Source organism: Mastigoproctus giganteus, chromosome 13, assembly GCF_048544385.1.
Source record: "Mastigoproctus giganteus isolate SK-2022 chromosome 13, ASM4854438v1, whole genome shotgun sequence".
Lineage (NCBI taxonomy): Eukaryota > Metazoa > Arthropoda > Arachnida > Uropygi > Thelyphonidae > Mastigoproctus > Mastigoproctus giganteus.
In genome coordinates this window covers 8,209,170-8,228,715 of record NC_143587.1, presented here as the reverse complement: position 1 = coordinate 8,228,715, position 19,546 = coordinate 8,209,170, and the positions used below count along the sequence as shown (strand labels likewise).

General features: G+C 38.0%; 1 protein-coding gene across 1 annotated transcript in view; it reads right to left on the bottom strand.

The window, feature by feature from the left end:
* Nucleotides 1-19,546, bottom strand: part of Set2 (SET domain containing 2) — a 434,699-nt gene that overhangs the window by 100,672 nt on the left and 314,481 nt on the right. Inside the window, exon 14 of the mRNA XM_090387799.1 lies at nt 2,342-2,574. Within this exon, the coding sequence (XP_090243925.1) occupies nt 2,342-2,574 (233 nt within the window). The remainder of the gene's footprint in view (nt 1-2,341; nt 2,575-19,546) is intronic.

Sequence of the window (19,546 nt, the reverse complement as noted above, 5' to 3'; positions counted from 1 at the left end):
AGTGGTGTAAAAGTAGAAAAAGTAGATTCATGTGAAATGAACTGCTTGATTCTGTCAGTAAAGTGATTGAATTCAGGACTATTAGCATCAACAATTCATTTTTGTTTAGAGCTTGGTATTATTTATTTTCTGTGTGTTCTGATCACAGTTTATATATGTGTATATATATATATATATATATATATTTTTTTTTTTCCTATATATATAATTTATTATAAGAATTTAACGGTATAAAATATTATTAATTAATTAATTAATGGATTATGAACCAGGGACACTGCTAAATTTAAGCAGAAAGAACCCAGCGACCATAATGGATAAATGGACAGTACTTCTTGCCATTTTTTCCTTTGATTTCGGCGGTTGTCCCAGATGAAGGTGCTAAAATCATAAGATACACAGCAATAAGTACATCTAATTACTTATTAATATAGTCTTTCTATTCTTTGTTATCCATAATTACAATTTCAGTTATGTTAGCTATATAGATGAAATCAGAAAGAATTAATAGAAAATATAAAAATATGGAGCAATATTAAACACAAGATGCCAAAGCCTAATAGAAGAAAGTAAGAAAAAGAAAAGAATGAGAAAAACAAAGAAAAAAGAATATTAAGAACCTAAAAAAATAAAATTATATAAAATTAAAGGCTGAATCAATGAACCAATTCAATGTAGAGAAGCTGAAAGGGAAAGCAGGAATATAATAAAGAAAAATAGTGAGCATCAAACTGAGGGTGCAAAGAGGGTTAAAAAGGCGAAAAAAAAAAAAAAAAAAAAGGTTGATGCAAACTAAAGAAAGTTGGTACATAGATCAAGTATTTGGGACTACACCTGAACATGTACCTGTACAAACTTATGTTAATGGAGGAAAGCTTAAAGAGAGAGAGAGAACCTCCAAAAACATAAGGTAGCCCCAACACTTACATGCTTATATTTATATATATATATATATATATATATATATATAAGCATATGTGTGATAAAGTTTTTTTTATTTTTCCATCAACGGTAACTTTGACTTTAAATAACATTTAATACAAATAGAACATTTTTTTTTTAGCTTTTTTTTTTTCTGATTTACAGCTCAGCCTCAAAGTAAGTTTGCTTTTAGCTCCAAATTCCAGACTTCTACACTGGCAAGGTGGTTATTGACAGGAATCAATGCCTACTACCACAGCAAGACCTAGAAAAATTAGGCACAGGGATTAAGGAATGACCTACCAGTTGGATTTTATCAATTTCGTTTTCTCCCCACTCAAAGTAATGTGTAGAATTAAAAAGATTTAGGAATAATGTTAGGCCAGCTCATTGGTTCTATCAATTATATGCTAGGAATTTTTCAGCAGCCAACAAAGAAGTGATTACAGTATTGTATAAGGCAATGGTTAGGCTGCATCTTGAGTACTGCACACAACTCTTGAAGCCTCATTTTAGGAAGGATGTAGATCTGTTGGAACAGATGCAGAGGAGAGCAACAAAATTAGTCAGGTGCACAGAAGGGGACTCAAACCAAAAAGGACACCAGTTCTGTAAACTGTATTGTGAAAATCAGGTACTTGTAACAGATCTCATTGAAGTTCTCAAAGCTTTAAATAGACTGAATAACTAAATGCTGATGGGATTCTTATTTTTTCTCAGAACACAAACAAAAAGGACATAAATTGAAAAGAGATGGTTGCAGGAAATATGCAAAAAATTGCTTTCAGCTAGTGATTGACTGTTTGAATAGGGCTGCATCTTGGTTTGTAGAAGTAGGTAGTTTGAACAAAAAAAAAAAAAAAAACTAAGAAACAATTAGACAAATATTAGATAGGATGGACGGGTGAGTTAGGTAGTGTGTATGTGTATCTTTTCATTTGATTTTTCCTGGCTGATACTGTATAAGCTTGCTTGTATCATTTGCTAATACTAAAATTAGAGAAAATAACTTAGTATTAAATTTAGTAAAAATAATTTAGAATTAGTATGAAAATATCTTGCAAGCTGAAAACCTTACGCCCCACTTTCCCCTATTGGACTCTTAACCTTGCCATTTGTAATTTGTAGGCTGCTAGATGAGAACATAAGCTAAAATCACAAGGCCCTATGGTACAATATGAATTTTAAAGAATAGGATTCAAAGTAAAAAGTTTCAAGATTATTTGCAGGAAAGTATGGGGTGGGGAGGGACAAAAATAGCTTTGTTGGGAGTCACATAAATCGCAAAAAAGCTGAGATCTCCCTATCTACGTTGAAAGAGATGATAATGCATGAAAACTTCATATAATTTTCTTACATTAAAAAAACAAATAATAAAAGCAACTTAAGAATAAAAATGTTAGTATCCATTATCACTTACCATTGTTAAATGTATCCTGTTCTGCATAGCCTGTATTGTGATCATAATATTGGGGAAATGATGTGTCATTATCAAAAATAAAAGAGGAATCTGTCTGCCAACTTAATGTACCACTTTGTTCTTCTTGCTGGCGACGCAGAGCTTCCTCTTGGTCCCTCTGCTTAACTTCCAAAGCAAATAACTGCCGCCTCTCTTCTTTACTAAGTCTTGGAGGAGTTGGAAGTAATGGACTCCTAAAACAAAAGATTAGGATTATGCACAGTAGAATTATCCTATGGCACCGACTGCAACTCACAAATACATATGTTACCTTATGAGAATGCGGTGCTCTTCACTTAGTGAATTGCACGGATTCACTTAGCACTCTGTTTTTACGGAACAAATTATCAGCGTTAAGCGGGTCACCTTTATAACTGAAGTTCTTTATAGTGACCCCCTCTCCCTCCAAAACAAGAATGAGAAAGGGTTATTATATATCAAAAGGATGTTATATTGATTGTTCATAAAAATGGCAGAAGAACAAAGAAAAAGTTTGAATATTTAATGCAATTCCACTAATAAAATATAGTATAATCTACTTTAGAATATGTACTACAAAACGAAACACGGAAATGAAGATTTTTCATTGAGTCTATAGAGTAATAACCTTAATTATGTTAAGGTTATGTTAAGCATCCTTACTCATAGGATCCTCTTGTGCATATCTTGAAACACACAATGCATCCACTTCAGTGAAGTCTTCAAAACAAACTTCCCTCTTAAGTTTAGGTGATGATAAACACCCTACGAAACTCCTTCACTATTACCAGACTTTTCTTTGTGATTAATGGAGAGAAAGCAGCATGTAAAGCTTTATTCATTGCATCATTCAAGGTAACAAATCCAACTTTGATTTTGTTGGAAGCAGTTGGCAATTAAGTTTTTTGTCAACCTCAACCAATGACTGTAGCATGTCAATTTTCCATTGTGTTTTGCTTTTGAGAAAATTTTGTTTAATTACCATTGTCAGATAGTTTCTTAAAGCAGTGAATTTTTTAATATTTTTTATGAAAATCCCAAACGCAAAAGGTATCAGAAACTACAGTACTTAGTCCCATGCATGGGTTGAAGGTCAAGAATTCACTAAAAAGGCCTCTGGGTCAGGAAATAGATCCATAATTGATGCCGCCAACTCTGACCAATTATAACTTAATAAACATAAATAAATAAAATAAGTAAAATCGACTGTAAAATGGATTAAAATTTAAAATGCCATAAATCATATGAATTTGTATCAAATCATATAAACTTTTAAAAATACTATACATTAAAATTGTTAAACCCGTACTACTATGAAACTTTAACATCAAGCTCTCAGCTACCCACATCAATGCCAGAGATTACACAGAAAATCACGCAACACAACGGCAACCCCCAAGGCACAATGAGCTGGTCCCACAGGAACTAGTTGTTGTTGTCGGTGATGCTATTGTCAGGGAAACGGGAACATATTGTGCAAAAAGGATAGGTGGAACAGGAAATGGGGCAAAAGTTGATGACATTGTAGAGCAGATATCATCTTTTAGGGGCACAAAGGGTGATGTTTTGTACATGTTGGCACCAATGATATTAAGAGTAGGAGAACAGCGGAAATACTTAGCAAGTACAGGTCAATGTTGAAAAAAAGCTGCAGGTTAGGGTTGAATTTGAAGGTGTCTGCAATTCTGACCAGATATGATAGGAGGGGGTATATCAGGAGAACCTTGTAAATCAATTTAGTCCTGGAGAGATTGTGCAAGGCTCATGGAGTACAATTTTTTTCAGCCTGATCTGTGCTAGTTAACAGGAGAGACTGCTTCTACAGGGATGGGATACACTTAAATAGAAAGGGTATAAGAATATATATATATTTTTTATGAAAACCTCAAACATGAGAGGTATTATAACCTATAGTACTTAGTACCGTGGTAAGGTTGAGAAGATGAGAGAAGATATTTGTTGACATTAAGACTTGAACTTCTGTAGAATATAATTTTCAGTAAAGACATAAATGATGGTTGTTCCAGAAAACGGCAGTTGAATGAATAAACGAGGATGATGAAAAGTTGGTTCTGTTTGTTTGTTATTTGGTTTTTAGGAGCATTAGCAACAAAGCCATAATTCTCCGAGGATATGCGGTGGTCATTCCCTGACCTTTCAGCATCCTCCGTATTTGGTGGTCAGGGGCTCGAACCCTGGTCTAATCAAGAAGTGTGTGCTACGCACTGCCGCTCCTGCCTACAGAGGCGCCAGTTGGTTCTGTGCATTTGAAGTTGGACGGTAAATGGATGTTGGCTGGTGGCGGCATGTGTACGGACTGTTTTCAAAGAGAGAGAGAGAGAGTGAGAATTATAGAAGACAATTCAGAAGAACAGTGCCCATGGAAGTATCGGTAGAAAAGGCATGCAGCAGAAACAGAAAGTCTATGAAGTAGAGTGGAGAGATTCCGTTAGAGAGGAGTCATAAATTAACCTAACTGCCCTTTTCTGAATGGAATCTAGAAGCCTGAGAGAGGTTTTGGGGGCACCGCCCCAGATGTGGGAACAATATTTCACGGTAGGGCAGATTTGCGATTTGTACAGAGTGAACAGCTGTTTGAAAGAAAAGTAATGCCGAGAGCGAAAAAGAAAACCAAGTTTTTTAGATGCAGAGGAAGAATTTGTAATGTGCTTGTGCCAACAGAGATTAGAAGTCAGGGTAATCCCCAAAAAAGATATATCAACTTGCCTAGATATTGGAGTGCACCAAAGATAAGCATAGGAGCAGAAGAATCCTTTTTGCGAGATATAAGACAAGACGGAGTTTTAGAAGGATTGAAATCAACTAAGCTGTCTTTGCCTCAATGGAGAATTACCAGGAGATCGGCATTTAAGGAATTGGTAGCAGATATTTAAGCGATCAGAGCGAGAGAGAGAGAGAAAACTGGAAACCAATTACAAAAAACAGTTGGCAAACCATAAGATGGAAGCTTGTTTAGAAGACCTTTATGCCAAACATGATCGAAAGCCTTTGAGATGTCTAGACAACAGCCTGTGTTTCAGCAAACTTTTCCATTGAATTTGTCCATAAATGGGTACCATAAGCCAGAATATCAACAGTGGATCGACACTGATGGAATCCATACTGGAATCGTGGATCAGACGAAAAGTTTCTAGGTATTTTAAGGGTTGGCGCTTAATTGATTTCTCCATTACTTTAGAAAGAGTAGAAGTAATTGCAATCGGAGGATAACTGAATGGAAGGGATTTGTCACCCTTTTTAGGAACTGGCTGGATATGAGCAAATTTCCAAGCAGAAGGAAAAACACCTTTGGAATAAGAAAGTGAAAGAAGGCGGTAAAGTTCAGGAGCATAGGTTTTGAAAACAAGTGAAGAAATATCATCAGGAACTGGAGCTTTCTTAGCATCATGATTCGTCAAAATCTTTCTGACGGAAGATCACAGGAGGCATTGAATGGAACGTTTTGGGAATGGTGGGAGATGTTTTACCAAGATCATTAATACACGAGTTGGAAGAAAAATGGGATGCTAGCAGGTCAGCTTTATCCTTGGGCAAGGTGACAACAGAACCAAGTTTTCTACTCTTAGTCCAAAATCTAGTTTGGACTGATTAATAACTGCTTTACAATTGTTGCGAGCTTTGGTGTAGGCAGAAAATGAAACTGAAGAATTGGAAACAAGCCAATTACGATATGCAACATTATTCTCTTGAACAGCCTTAGCACATTAATTGGAAAAACCAAGGTTTTCTAATTAATGAGGAGATTTTCCCAATAAAGTACAAGATTTTAAAGTGGAGTGTGGAATAAGGGATTCCATTCCTACAAGAATAATTTCACCGGCACGATCTGAGCAAATGTTGACATCAGAACTTTTGAAACTGTAATATAATCCGACAAAGGAAAAGACTCACAGTTCATCCCATTTTCATTCTTGTAATGCCAAACAACACGAGGTTGGGAATAACCATGAGATAAAGCTCCATTGGTGAAGACACAATCACCAAGTTGTGATCTGAAATGCCTAAAGGACCACTCACTTCGACCGTGTACTTAAAAGAGTTGTTTGTGAGAAAAAGATCAAGCGTGTTGGCAGTATGGTTAGTATTAACTGATATTCTTGTAGGTAAATGAACTATCTGTGCATGGTCATTAGTAACTGCAAAAGCTTCAGCATCTTGACCAGCTCAGTCGGTGTGACTAGAAAATAGAAGCCAGCTGGAGTTTTGAACATTAAAATCACCAAGGAAAATTACCTTACTGCTAGGAAAAATTGGACTGGAGAAAGTCGAGTTGCAAGGAGAGGAAGTCAAAGAGCACCAAGTGATTAGTGGAGTTGGGAGAATGGTAGAGACAACAGATGAATTTGACAGAATGAGGTAGACAGACTTTAAGCCAGAGAATATCGAAAAGAGGAGATTCCAAATTACAAGTCTCTGACAGGGAATATGTGAACAGATATATGCACAAGTACCACCTTTGAGGCGAAAGGAATCATACAGCAAATAATCTGGGCAACTGAGATGAGCAGTAGTTGAATCAACCAATAACTGAGATTCTGTCAGAAAAAGGACATGGGATTTGGAAGACTCCAAATGGAAATCATCGGGATTACAATTGAGACCATGTATATTTGTGAAATGAACTAGGAAGTGTTTGGAAGGTTTACATCTTTTCGCAGAAAGCTTACTCTATTAGTTTGGCAATTCTTGGAGTATTCATTAGTAAGAAAAAGTGGGGAGGGGGGGGGGCATGCTGTAAAAGGATTGAAATTTTTGAATATGGCGTACAGATGGTAAGAATATACCCAGATCTTTGACATAACGTGGCCTCCATAATGCTCCCCACCCCCAGCTTAGACACTACTCGGACTCCACCCAGTCACTATCCGGCAATATTATACATTAGCTGATCCGGAAGCCTCCTAAAGAGTGACCAATAGGTTCGGTCTGGTGTACTAACTAGTGGCCGGCCTGCAAAACACCGTTTTAGAGTTGTTCCCTTGAAATTTAAGGAAGACTGGATCTTGCCATGATGTCAAAAGTCATCAGTCCTACTGCATGATGGAAGAGAATTGGAAAGGTTGAATGGAACTTAGCTCTGGAGACTAAACATGGGTTCCACCACTTCAAGCCTCCAATAAGCAAAGTGGTTGTATTGCATAGGTTGATCATAGTCATCTACCTTCTAGTATTGCATGGTAACACAGAGGGGTGGCATTCCTCATTTGGTGTGGGCACCACGCATCGACCTCTGCTTACGTTGGTTCACGCATGGGTGGTCACCCACAGTGTGCTTGTGCATGGGGGTTATACCCAGGATTACTAACAGTCCCACCATCGTGAAGGTGCAAGCAGAGGATTTGGCTGTCACAAACCATCCCAACTTTGCTGAAATTGGTCCACTTGACTTGAGTGTCACCCGAATATCAGTTCCAACAGCTTTTAGACTCGCAGGTAGCAAGTGCAGATTGTCTGGCATATCTGAGAGAATGTCTGTGACAACTTCAAGGACCAGTATTTGTCCTTGAGGTTGTCACAGACAACTATTGTCCCACTGTCACAGAGAAGACTGTCCCATTATTATTCAAATAAGACTTTCATTCATTAAAACTGTCTTCAATGAAGATATTCGAATTTTAACCAAAATAATAAGAACCTTATAATTACAGCTTGTTAATTAAGCTGTTTACCTTATAATTTTCAGACATGGGTATTTATTTTCAAACTTTAACCACAGTCAGGAAATTTCATATAACTTTTAATTTCTCCTTAGAATTTAAAAATTCATCTAATTGAAATTAATTTCAAAACTTTAAAATTTCCCATAATATTCTGGTTTATTGTATCTACCATAAAGCTCATATACCTCAGTTCAAATCCCACCAAATGAAATTATTTTTATGAAAAAAATCATGTGCCACCACCCAGCAGCAAAATTTAAAATAAATAATAAATAAAATAACAGTCTGGGCTGTGCAAAGGATTATGAGAAGCAGCCATCGGAAAAAATTATCGGAGCACGGAGTGGATTCACGTGGTTGCCCAAAGGATCACGGAAAGCACCAGTCTCCTGGCGGCAAAAACACACTGGAGTCCAGGAGAGGTGAGTCACATGATTGATTATATCATTCGTGCAAAAGGATCGTGGAAGACAGGTGGTTACCCAATTAAAATCAACTCAAATAACCAGTACCCCTACTTTCTTTTAGAGAGTTGGCTGTTAAACATTTACCAGCACACACCCCTGATTGATACCCTCGAAGGAATCAAAATGGGGGCACATCATGCCAGAGCTTAGACTTTTTACCTTGGGGACTGCAGCTGTGTTGTGCAAAGCACAACACAGCTGCAGTCCCCAAGGTAAAATGAGCTGTTCCCACAGGAGGTATTTATTGGCAGTAAAGCTAAACAACATGAGGCTACGAATGGCCATTTGACAAAGTTTCCATTGGAGAAGAGACCATTACCAAGTTGTGAACTGAAGTGCCTACAGGATCTTTCACCTGAACCGTGTACATGGAAGGGTTGCCTGTGAGAAAAAGCTCAAGAGTGTTGGCTCTGTAGTTAGGATTGTCTTGTATTCTGGTAGGTAACTGAACAATTCATGCAAGTTCGAGGTCCTTAGTAATTGCAAAAGCATCAGCAACTCAAACATCTGGGTCTGTGCGACTAGAAAACTGAAGTCAGCTGGAGTTGTGAACATTAAAATCACCAAGGAAAATTGCCTCACTATTAGGAATGTTGAACTGGAGAAAGTCGAGCTTCAAATAGTTCCAAGTGATTAATTGAATTGGGAGACCAATAGAGGCAACTGATGAATTTGACAGAATAGGGTAGAAAGGTTTTAAGCCAGAGCAGACATATACACAACTACTACCGTTGAAGTGAAGGGAATTGCATAAGCAAATAATTAGGAGAACTGAGATACGCAATGGCTGAATTAAACAATAAATGGGATTCTGTCAGAAAAAAATACAGCAAATGTAAGTGGAAATGAACATCATTGAGGCTGGAACTGAGATTGTGTATATTAGTGAAATGAAAATGAGGAAGAGCATTTGGGAAGTTTAGATCTTTTCACAGATAAGTTTGTTCTGTTAATTTGACAATTCATGATATATTCAGTAGTAAAAAAAAGAAAAGGTGGCAAGGATATGTAGTAATGAAATGAAGTAATGGGGGGGGGGATGAAATTTTTGGATATAGCACATACACAGCAAGAATAAACCCAGCTCCCTGATATGATGTGGCCCCAACAATGCCTCCCATATGCACACTACTTAGACTCCCTCCAGTCACTATCTAACAGAGTAGAAGCAGAGATTACACACTAGCTTATCTGAATGCCTCTTAGAGGTTTGGTCCAGTGTACTATTTAATGGCTGGCTGGCAAACACCGCTTTAGAGCTGTACTCTCAAAATATAAGGAAGATTGGATCTTTCCATGATGCCCATAGTAACCTCAATGATGGAAGAGATGGGGAGGATGGCAGAGCTTTGCTCTGGAAACTAAACATGGGTTTCACCATTTCAAGTCTACAATAAGAAAAGTGGTGATATTGCATCGGTTCATGAGAGTCATCTACCACCCAGTATTTCTTGCTAACGAAGATGGGCGGTATTCCTCCATGTGGTGTTGTTGTTGTTGTTGTTATTATTTTTGGCGCAAGGGCTGCTTAGACCATATTGCGCCTATCAGTGATATGAAAGTTATCAATGGTGACTGTTATGGAAACAGTCAGAGACGATCATATAGTTTTATTTGTTTAAGAAAACAGAATAACTCCAAGGGATTAGCATCATTGCCTATGATATGAGAGAGTTTTAGAGGTTCCTTTAGATTTGGAAGGAAGCTGAATGAACATTGCCGAGCATGTTTGTACAGAGTGCATTCAACAAGAATGTGCTTCATTGTTAGCTGACAGTTGCATTGAAAACACTGTGGAGGATCGTTTCCTGTGAGGAGAAATAGGTGAGTAAACTGGCTGTGGCCAATTCGTGCTCTGGTTAAGATGACTTCTTCCTTTCTGTTAGTACGAAAACTAGAGGTCCATAACTGTGGTTCTGATTTTATTTCCAATAGCTTATTACCCGTTTGAGCTTGCCATAGAAGTGTCCATTGTTCCTTACATGTCCTTCGTATCATAGGTCTGTAATCAACATATGGAACGCAAAAGCCTGAAGATAATGGGTTAGATGGATGTTTTGCAGCATGGTCTGCGCATTCGTTTCCTGGGATCCCAGTGTGTCCTGGGATCCAGCAGAAGATGACTACTTGCTGGCGTTCCTGAATAAGAATCATCTTACTTCTTATGGTTTTTATTAAAGGATTGGTTGGTGAGGAGATGTTTTGTAGGGTTACTAGTGTACTCTGCGAGTCGGTATATATTATACTTTTTTTAATGGAGCAATGAATAATATTTTCTAGGGCAAGTTTAATGGCGAACAACTCAGCTGTATAACTGCTGCATTCAGTAGGCAGAGATACAGAGATGGTGTTAAAAGGGAAAACTGCTGCAGCACCTACTCCACTATCAGACTTTGATCCATCTGTGTATATTTTTATGAAATGCGGATAATTTTGTGTGTGAGAAGTATGAAGTTGTCGCATGTTAATATTTGCAAGGGAATCTTTTCCCCAGTTCAGGAAGTAATTGTCACAGGATGGATTAACCCAGGACCATGGGGGAACTGAAGTGTTTGGATCTTGGAGGACTTTTTCAAGGTGCACATTCCAGCTTTCAGATAGAGCCTGCAATCTGATGCCAGTAGGTTGGGCTGATCTGGGTTTATTTCTGTAGAACATTTTAAACTGTGGATCAATAAGTATAGACCAAATTGGATGGGTAGGCATGCTTCGAATTTTAGCGGCATAATTCAAAAGTAACACCTTTCTTCTGAGGCAGAGTGGAACTTCATGGGCTTCGGCGTAGAGACTTTGTACTGGCGATGTTCTATAAGCACCTGTAGCAATCCTGAGGGCAGAATGTTGAACAGGAGCAAGCCGTACTAGCACACTCTCCCTAGCAGAGTCATACACTGGGGCTCCATAATCAAGACGAGATCTAATTAGAGTTCTATATAGGTGAAGTAAGGTGTAACGGTCAGCACCCCATGTTGTAGAAGAAAGAACTCTGAGAATGTTCATTTTTTTCTGGCAGGTTGTCCAGAGATATTTGATATGTTCTAAAAAATTAAGTTTCCTATCAAAAATTAGGCCGAGGAGGCGAATGCTACTCATAACTGAGATAGGATGATTTGTTAGGTGTAGCTCTGGGTGTCAGGATGCATCCCTCGTTTGTTACAAAAGTGAATGGCACTAGATTTTTGATGAGATAGTCTGTAACCATTCTGTGTCATCCATAGTTCAATATTGTTTAGTGAGATTTTTAGTTGCCTTTCAATGAAGTTCATATTCGGCGAACTGCAGGAAACAGTCAGATCATCAGCATAGAGATATGAGTTCACAGTCTTGGGAATACATTTGGTAATATGATTTATTCTCAATGCAAATAAAGTAGCACTGAGAACTGAGCCCTGTGGTACTCCTTCCTCTTGTATATAGATTTGTGAGAAGACTTCTCTATAGCGAACTTGAAAAGATTTATACTGAAGGAAGTTTTGTATGTAGCATGGTAAGTGACCTCTCAGGTCAAGGGAATGAAGATCTTTTAAGATACCAAAACGCCAGGTGGTGTCAAAGGCCTTCTCTATGTCAAGGCAGACCATGACAAGATGTTCATTTCGAATAAATGCATTCCTGATATTTGATTCAGCTTTAACCATAAGATCTAGGGATGAGCGATTTTTTCTGAAACCAAACTGGTTGTCAGAGATTAGATGTTTTGAATCCAGATACCATGTTAATCGGCGGTGTATAATTTTTTCTAATGTTTTACTCAAGCAACTGGTAAGAGAGATGGGTCTATAATTGTGAGGGATAGAATGATCTTTCCCTGGTTTGGGAATTGCCAGTACATAGGAGTGATTCCAGCGAGTGGGGTATGAATGTTCAATGAATATACGGTTGTAAAAGGTCAGCAGCAGGGATAGTGATTTATTGTCTAAGTGTTGAAGCATTATGTAATATACTCCGTCTGGACCAGCAGCACTGTTCTTTGAGGAATATATAGCTTTTTGAAGTTCAATCATAGTAAGTGTCTGATTGTATGGTAGAGAAGCAGCGGTTTTGAAGTTAAGTTTTGATTTTTCGGCTGAGGCTTTGATCTTCTGAAATGACGGATCATACGAGTTCGAGGCAGACAACTGGGAGAATACTGTCCCTAGAGTATTCGCAATTTCTGCAGGAGTAGAGAGCTCCTGTCCATTCCAGTTGAATATTGGCGAGGATAATGGAGGAAATTTGCCATTTAGCTGTCTTATTTTTTTCCATATTGTTCTTACATCAGTATTTTTATTTACTGAAGTCGCAAATCGGATCCAAGAGTTTTTTTTAGCTTCCTTTCTGATGTGTCGGGCTTTGGCTCTTAGTTTCTTATAATTTATAAGGTTGTTGGTAGTAGGGTATTTGCGGAATATATTCCACGCTCGGTTTTTTTCTTTTTTGGCATTCTTACATTCATCGTTCCACCAATAATTTATGGGTCTGTAGGTGTCTGATTGTGATTGTGGGATGGCAATAGATGCAGCTGCTAGAATTTCTTTGGTGATATGATCAGTGGCTGTGTCAATTGGGAAGGATTCAATGATCTGTTTATCAAATGAAACATGAGGTATACTTGGCCCAATCTGCCTTGGTAAATTTCCATTTTATTTGGTTTTTTGCAGTTGAAGAGCGTGATGTTTGGATCTTACAGATTAATGGGTAGTGGTCACTGTTTAGTGGATCATCTAGAGCTGTCCACTCAATATTAGGAAAGAGGATCGGAGAGCATATTGATAGATCTATTGCAGACACTGTTCCTGTTGGGAGATGGATGTAAGTGGGTGAACCAGTATTTAGGATGGTTAAGTTTTGTCTGTCAATGAGCATTTCAATGAGTTGCCCTCGTCCATCTGCATTGGGAGAACCCCACAATGGATGGTGTCCATTGAAGTCGCCCAATAAACAGAAAGGGGTTGGCAACTGCATTATAAGATTTTCAAGTTCGTGAATAGTACACGGATGATTGGGTGGTAGATAGATCGAAACGAGAGTCAGAGTGATGCCAATTGCTATTCGGGTAGCAACGGCTTCTATAGAGGTTTGTAAAGAGATGCGTCTGCATGGGACCCGCGAATCTATGAGTATGGCTACTCCACCACGAGCATTATTTGCAATAGGTCTATCTTGTCTGAAAAGAGTATAGTTTTTTATCAAAGGAGATACCTGAGGAGTCAGATATGTCTCCTGTAGGCAGATGCCCACTGGTTTATGCTGCTTAATTATGTCGTATATGTCATCAATGTTGCTCCTAAAGCCTCTACAATTCCATTGGACAACGTTGTTCATTGTTTCAATTTAGATGAAGGGACTGAATCTGACTGCTTTTTGGAAGTCTGTTTGGCAAGGTCAATTTTAATCCTATCTCTTTTTGAGAAAACTGGTCTTTGGTCTATTTCATCCTCTGGATGGATCTCCAGAATGGTTTCGGTATCATCTTGATTGGAGATTTCATTAGTATCCATAAGGGAGGAGTCAAATGTCTGTTTTCGATTAGAATCTGCATTATCTGCTTGGACGGATCTTACGGGATCTGCACCGGCAGAAGGTGGTATCGTGACTGGTGTATTATTAGCTCTAGTAGAAATCTGTTGCTTTGAAGGTTGAGGTGCAGAACTGAGCAGGGAACGAGCCCATTCTGAAATAGAGGTATTTGGAGGTATTGATGTATCAGTCTGCACCGATACTGAATGAAACTTTTTAGCGGCTTCAGCATACGTGCGTCTAGGTGTGATTAGTTGTATTTGCTTTCTGGCTTCTGGGAATGAAACTTTCTTTTCTATTTTATATTTCTGAATTTTTTTCTCATATTTCCATTGTTCACAATTTTTAGAAAAGGCTGGGTGGTTACCTTTACAATTGGCGCAGAATGGAGCCTGGGCTTTACAGTCAGCCTGGGAATGATCTTTTGAACCACAGTTAGGACATACGGGGTCTCCTCGACAGACTGTTTGTGAGTGTCCGAATTTCTGACACTTGTAACATCTTATTGGGTTCGGGATATATGGGCGAATGCGACAATGCAAATACCCTGCTTTTACGGATGAAGGTAAATTAGGTGAGCTGAATGTCAAAATTATGCTACGAGTTGGAAGGAGTTCGCCATCTTTTTTCATCATAATTCGTTTTGCCTGTGTGACTTTCTGGTCCTGCAGTTCCTGAACAATTTCTTCTTCTGATACGTTCATTAGGTCCCATTCAGAAATAACACCTTTGGATGAATTAAGTGTGGCATGTGGGGACACTTTAACTGAAACTCCACCAAATGAGGTGAGTCTGAGTAGAGACTCAGAGTGTTTTGAGTTGGTGGTCTCAACAAGCAGGTCGCCAGATTTCAGTCGTCGTACCATTTTAGGGGAGCCAGCTACGCTCTCAAGACATTTTTGAATGAGGAATGGTGATAAACTACCCAAGGATTGGTTAGTTAACGAATGCAGAATCAGAAAACTTGGGTTTTCCATTCGGGGAGCATCCGTCCTCAGTCTCTTTGGATTGGATAAGTCATTATCGGGTATGTGCAAATCCAATGTATTTGGATTTGCAGTCCTAATCGGTGGAAAATTGTCACAGTCCATGTTTTGCTCCTTTTGGCCCTGGGGGTTGGTTTTACCACCCAGATTTCCGGCCCCGCCACGGGGAGGCAGGAGCAGTGCCACAAGGTGACCAAGTGGCTAAGTTAGTTAGTTAGTACTATTAGAAATAAAAAACAGAAAGGTAACTTTCCTTTCTGGGCCTTTGCCTACTTCTTCTAGTGCAAAAGAGCTACACTAATTAATAAATAAAGAAAACGGTTGTTGAAACAAAATATAATCTATCACTTGAAGGCTCTTTAGAGATAACGCTTTGAGATACGCAAAGAAATCGCTTGGTCACGGAACGCTTGGCACCCGGGGCCTCCATGTGGTGTGGACACCACACGGGAATATTCCATGTGGTGTCAAACAAACAAACAAGCAGGGGTTGAGGTGGACACCACACCTCAATCCCTGCTTTGTTTGTTTGTTATTTGGTTTTCAGGAGCATTAGAAACTAAGGCCTTGCTCCGCGAATATGCGGTGGCCATTCCATGACCTTTCTGCATCCTCCGTATTTGGTCGTGACAGGCTCGAACCCTGGTCTAATCAAGAAGCGTGTGCTATGCACTGCTGCTCCTTCCCACCTGGCTACGGAGGCACCCCCTCAACCCCTTCTTATGTTGGTTTACACCTGGTGGCAATCTCCAGTATATTAGGAGCCATATTTCGGGACTTGCATATAGGGATTATACCCAGGGTTACTAACAGTTCCACCACAAGAAGGTACAAGGAGAGGACTTGGTTGTTGCAGAATGACTGGACATTGCTGAAAAACGGTCCACTTGGCTCGAGTGTCACCTGAATATCTGTTCCATCAGCATTTTAGAGATCCAGGTAGCATTTTAGAGATCCAGGTAGAAAGTTGCTGAATTTCACAGCACTACTGTTACGTTTCTCATCTACTAGTTACAAGATTAATCTGTTATCTGTAATTCTTATTATTATTTATTTTTTTTTTTTTTTGAAATGCTACTCATCCAGCAGCTGTAATTCTCTCTGCCATCATGCAAGGATGGTGTGGTTATGAATTTAGAGTAACATATCAAATTGCATATTATAATTTTGCTTTTGACTTTTTGTGCCCATGTGCATTTTACTAAAAATTATTATTTTTTTGGAAGGGGTGGGGATTGTTGGATGAAAAGCTGGAAATTTCAAATAAAAAGTGGCACAAGTTATGTAAATCATCATATCATTAATCAAATGGCAGCCGTGAACAGGACATCTGAAATTGAATAAAATCTGGATGGGCCAAGTGGTGGGAAAAATATGGTGTTCTGAAAGATGATGCCGATGCCAACTAAACTGAAATCAGAAATTTATAAATAGGTGGTAAGGCCATGAATGTTATGTGGCTAGGAGTGCTGAGTTGTCAGAAGAAAAGAAGAACAAGCTTTAATGTCAGCAGAAATGAGAATGCTAAGGTGGAGTTTGGGAATAAGCCCAAGAGATAGAAGGCAGAATTAAGATGTGAGACAGGAGATGAAAACTACACCCATCAACTTGAAGATTAGGGAGAACAGACCAATGTATTTGGATTTGCAGTCCTAATCGGTGGAAAATTGTCACAGTCCATGTTTTGCTCCTTTTGGCCCTGGGGGTTGGTCCCTAACATGTACTGTACTGCACTTGATATACTTGTTTGAAATTAATAATGAATCAATAGGTTGCAGTTTGCAATTGGTAAACTGCAAAGCTGCACATATCTGTAATAGCAGGGGGCTTGATTAATGACAATCGAGAGCAGCAGAGTGCGGCAAGATATGCAGGAACTAGGGCTCACCCCAGCAGACTGTGCCAACCGTACTAAGTGGAAGCATTCCATCCATGTCGCTGACCCCTAACTAGGACAAACAGCGTGTAAATTAATCAAATGTAATTTTCAATTTAACAAAAAAAAAAAAAAAAAAAAAGTGATGACTGCCATGCATGCAGTTAATCATGTTCTTTTTAGGGATGTGACTGTTTGATGGTTAATAGCCTAATATTCTATTTGTTGCAGTTAACTATCTGACGATTGCTATATATTTATTTATCAATGATATTGATGAAGATATATTGAGTTTAATGTCAAAGTTTGCAGATGACACAAAGGCTAGGAGGGTTGTTAATAACAGTATGCTGCTGCAACAGGATCTGGAAAAGTTGGGCAGATGGGCTGAGAAGTAGCAACTGAAATTTAACATCAACAAATGCAAAGTACTGCATATGGGTAGCAGTAACCACAGAGAAATGTACCAACTGGGTGGTATTACACTCAGGGTAATGAAGAATGAAAATGAGAGACCTGGGGGATAATTGTGCAGTCAGATATGAAGTTTTCTAAGCAGTGCAGACAGGTTGCCAGAGTAGGTCACGGGGTCATGTCGATGATATATATTAATTTTGTGAGCATGGATAAGGAGGTGATTATCTCCTTGTATAAGGCAATGGTCAGGCCACACCTTGAGTACTGCGTACAGGTCTGAAGTCTCATTTTGTCGGTGCTAGAACGAGTACAGAGAAGGGTAACAAGACTGGTGAGGGGAACAAAGGGGGTGCTCTTACGAAGAAAGGCTTAAGTTCTGCAAATTGCAGCATCTGGAGACTAAGCACCTACGAGGCGATCTGATTGACGTGTATAAGACCTTGAATGGATTGAGCAGGCTCGATGCTGATGGGATTCTTTCTCCTGCTTACATTACAAACCTGAGGGGGCATAAAGTGAAATTGAGGAAAGACAGTTGTCGAATAGATGTGTGGAAAATTTCCTTTAGCCAATGGGTAGTTGATTGATGGAAAAAACTTCCATCTGTCATTTTGGAAGCTGATAGCTTAAATGAATTCAAGGCAGAACTAGACAAATATTTGGAACGAATGGATGGGCGAAATTGGAAAGTTTTTTTTTTTTTTTTTTTTTTTTTTGGCTGATGCTGTATAAGTTTGCTTTCTTGAATCATATGCCTCTACTACTGCTGATATTATATTATTTTTTCTTGGATTACCTGGGCTTTTATGCTGTATCAATGAAATTCCTCTCTGAGTAGTAAACAACTCAGAAAAAGTCTGCAGAAAGAATGAAACTCAGAAAGAATGCAGTACTACGTGTGCCTGCAGGAAATTAATGGAGATGCATGGATGATGGTGAAAGCATATTAGTTAAGATAGATGATCAACGAAGAATAACATTATTTAGAACAATGGTGCTGAACCTTTTTTCATTGTCAATCCCCTCAATAATAAGTTTTTGCAGCAATCCTGCCTTTTAATAGTTAATAAAATTTTAAAACAAAACAACTTTCAGAACATAATAAATTAATAAAAAACAAAATTTCTGGAATTGCTATAATACATATATAAAGTTTAGAATAAAATCTGAATTCTGTTGTTGCCAGTTTGTAGTGTGGTATACGGTAATATTATAATATCATCCTTGGGGGAAAAAAATAATATTCAGAGTAAAACCGTTTATGTAAAAACTAATGAGGAGGCACATAATGCATTAAAGTTTGGCTCAAAGGAGACAGCTATACAGTAGCCTTAAACAGGTCTCTTTAGCAAACTTCTGGTGGTATTTTGATTTGGCTGAAGTCCAAGTTGAAAATATTTTCTCATAATTTTTATTCAACTACAGGTATGCAGTTGAAAAGGGGATAAGAAATTTAACTTATTTTTCTCAAAAAAAAAAAAAAAAATAATAATAATAAATAAATAATCATGTTCTTGCCTCATATCCAATCACAGTTCATTATAGAATTGTAGTCATGAATTAAAGTTTCGAATAAAAACGAGCTGTAATGCCTGTCAAAACTCCTTTTCATCTAACCAATTATAAAAAAGAAGAGATTTCATGCAGTTGTTTGTACATATTTCTCAGCAGATAACACACTATATAGTTGAGGATGCATTTTATGTCCAAGATGGAGAGAGAGAAAATAAGGAAGAATTCATATAATTATATTTTTTCTTGATTATCTGTTTATGAAGGTCTGAAACTTGGCTTATAATATCACACAACCCAGAAAACAGAAGTCTAACATGTACTGTACTGCACTTGATATACTTGTTTGAAATTAATAATGAATCAATAGGTTGCAGTTTGCAATTGGTAAACTGCAAAGCTGCACATATCTGTAATAGCAATATGGTCTACTGATGGAAGCTGAACTGTATGATCATTCATAGTAAGCATGCAATTCAAATCTTGATAAGTGGTGGGATTTAAAAAATTTAGTTTTTTTCTTTCTAATAAACTATAAACAATTCAAATTTTCACTTAAATATTTCAATAAATTATAAGGATTATTAAAATAATGGTAACCCTGTAGAAAAAGGAAAGAAAAAATGACATTCAGAGGTTCAAAAAGCACCAGTTAAGAAGTACTGAAGTAAAAAAGTTTTTTCTTTTTTCCTAATATTTTAAAATAAGAATATAGTGTTTGCATGAAATGTTAGTTACAATATTCTTAA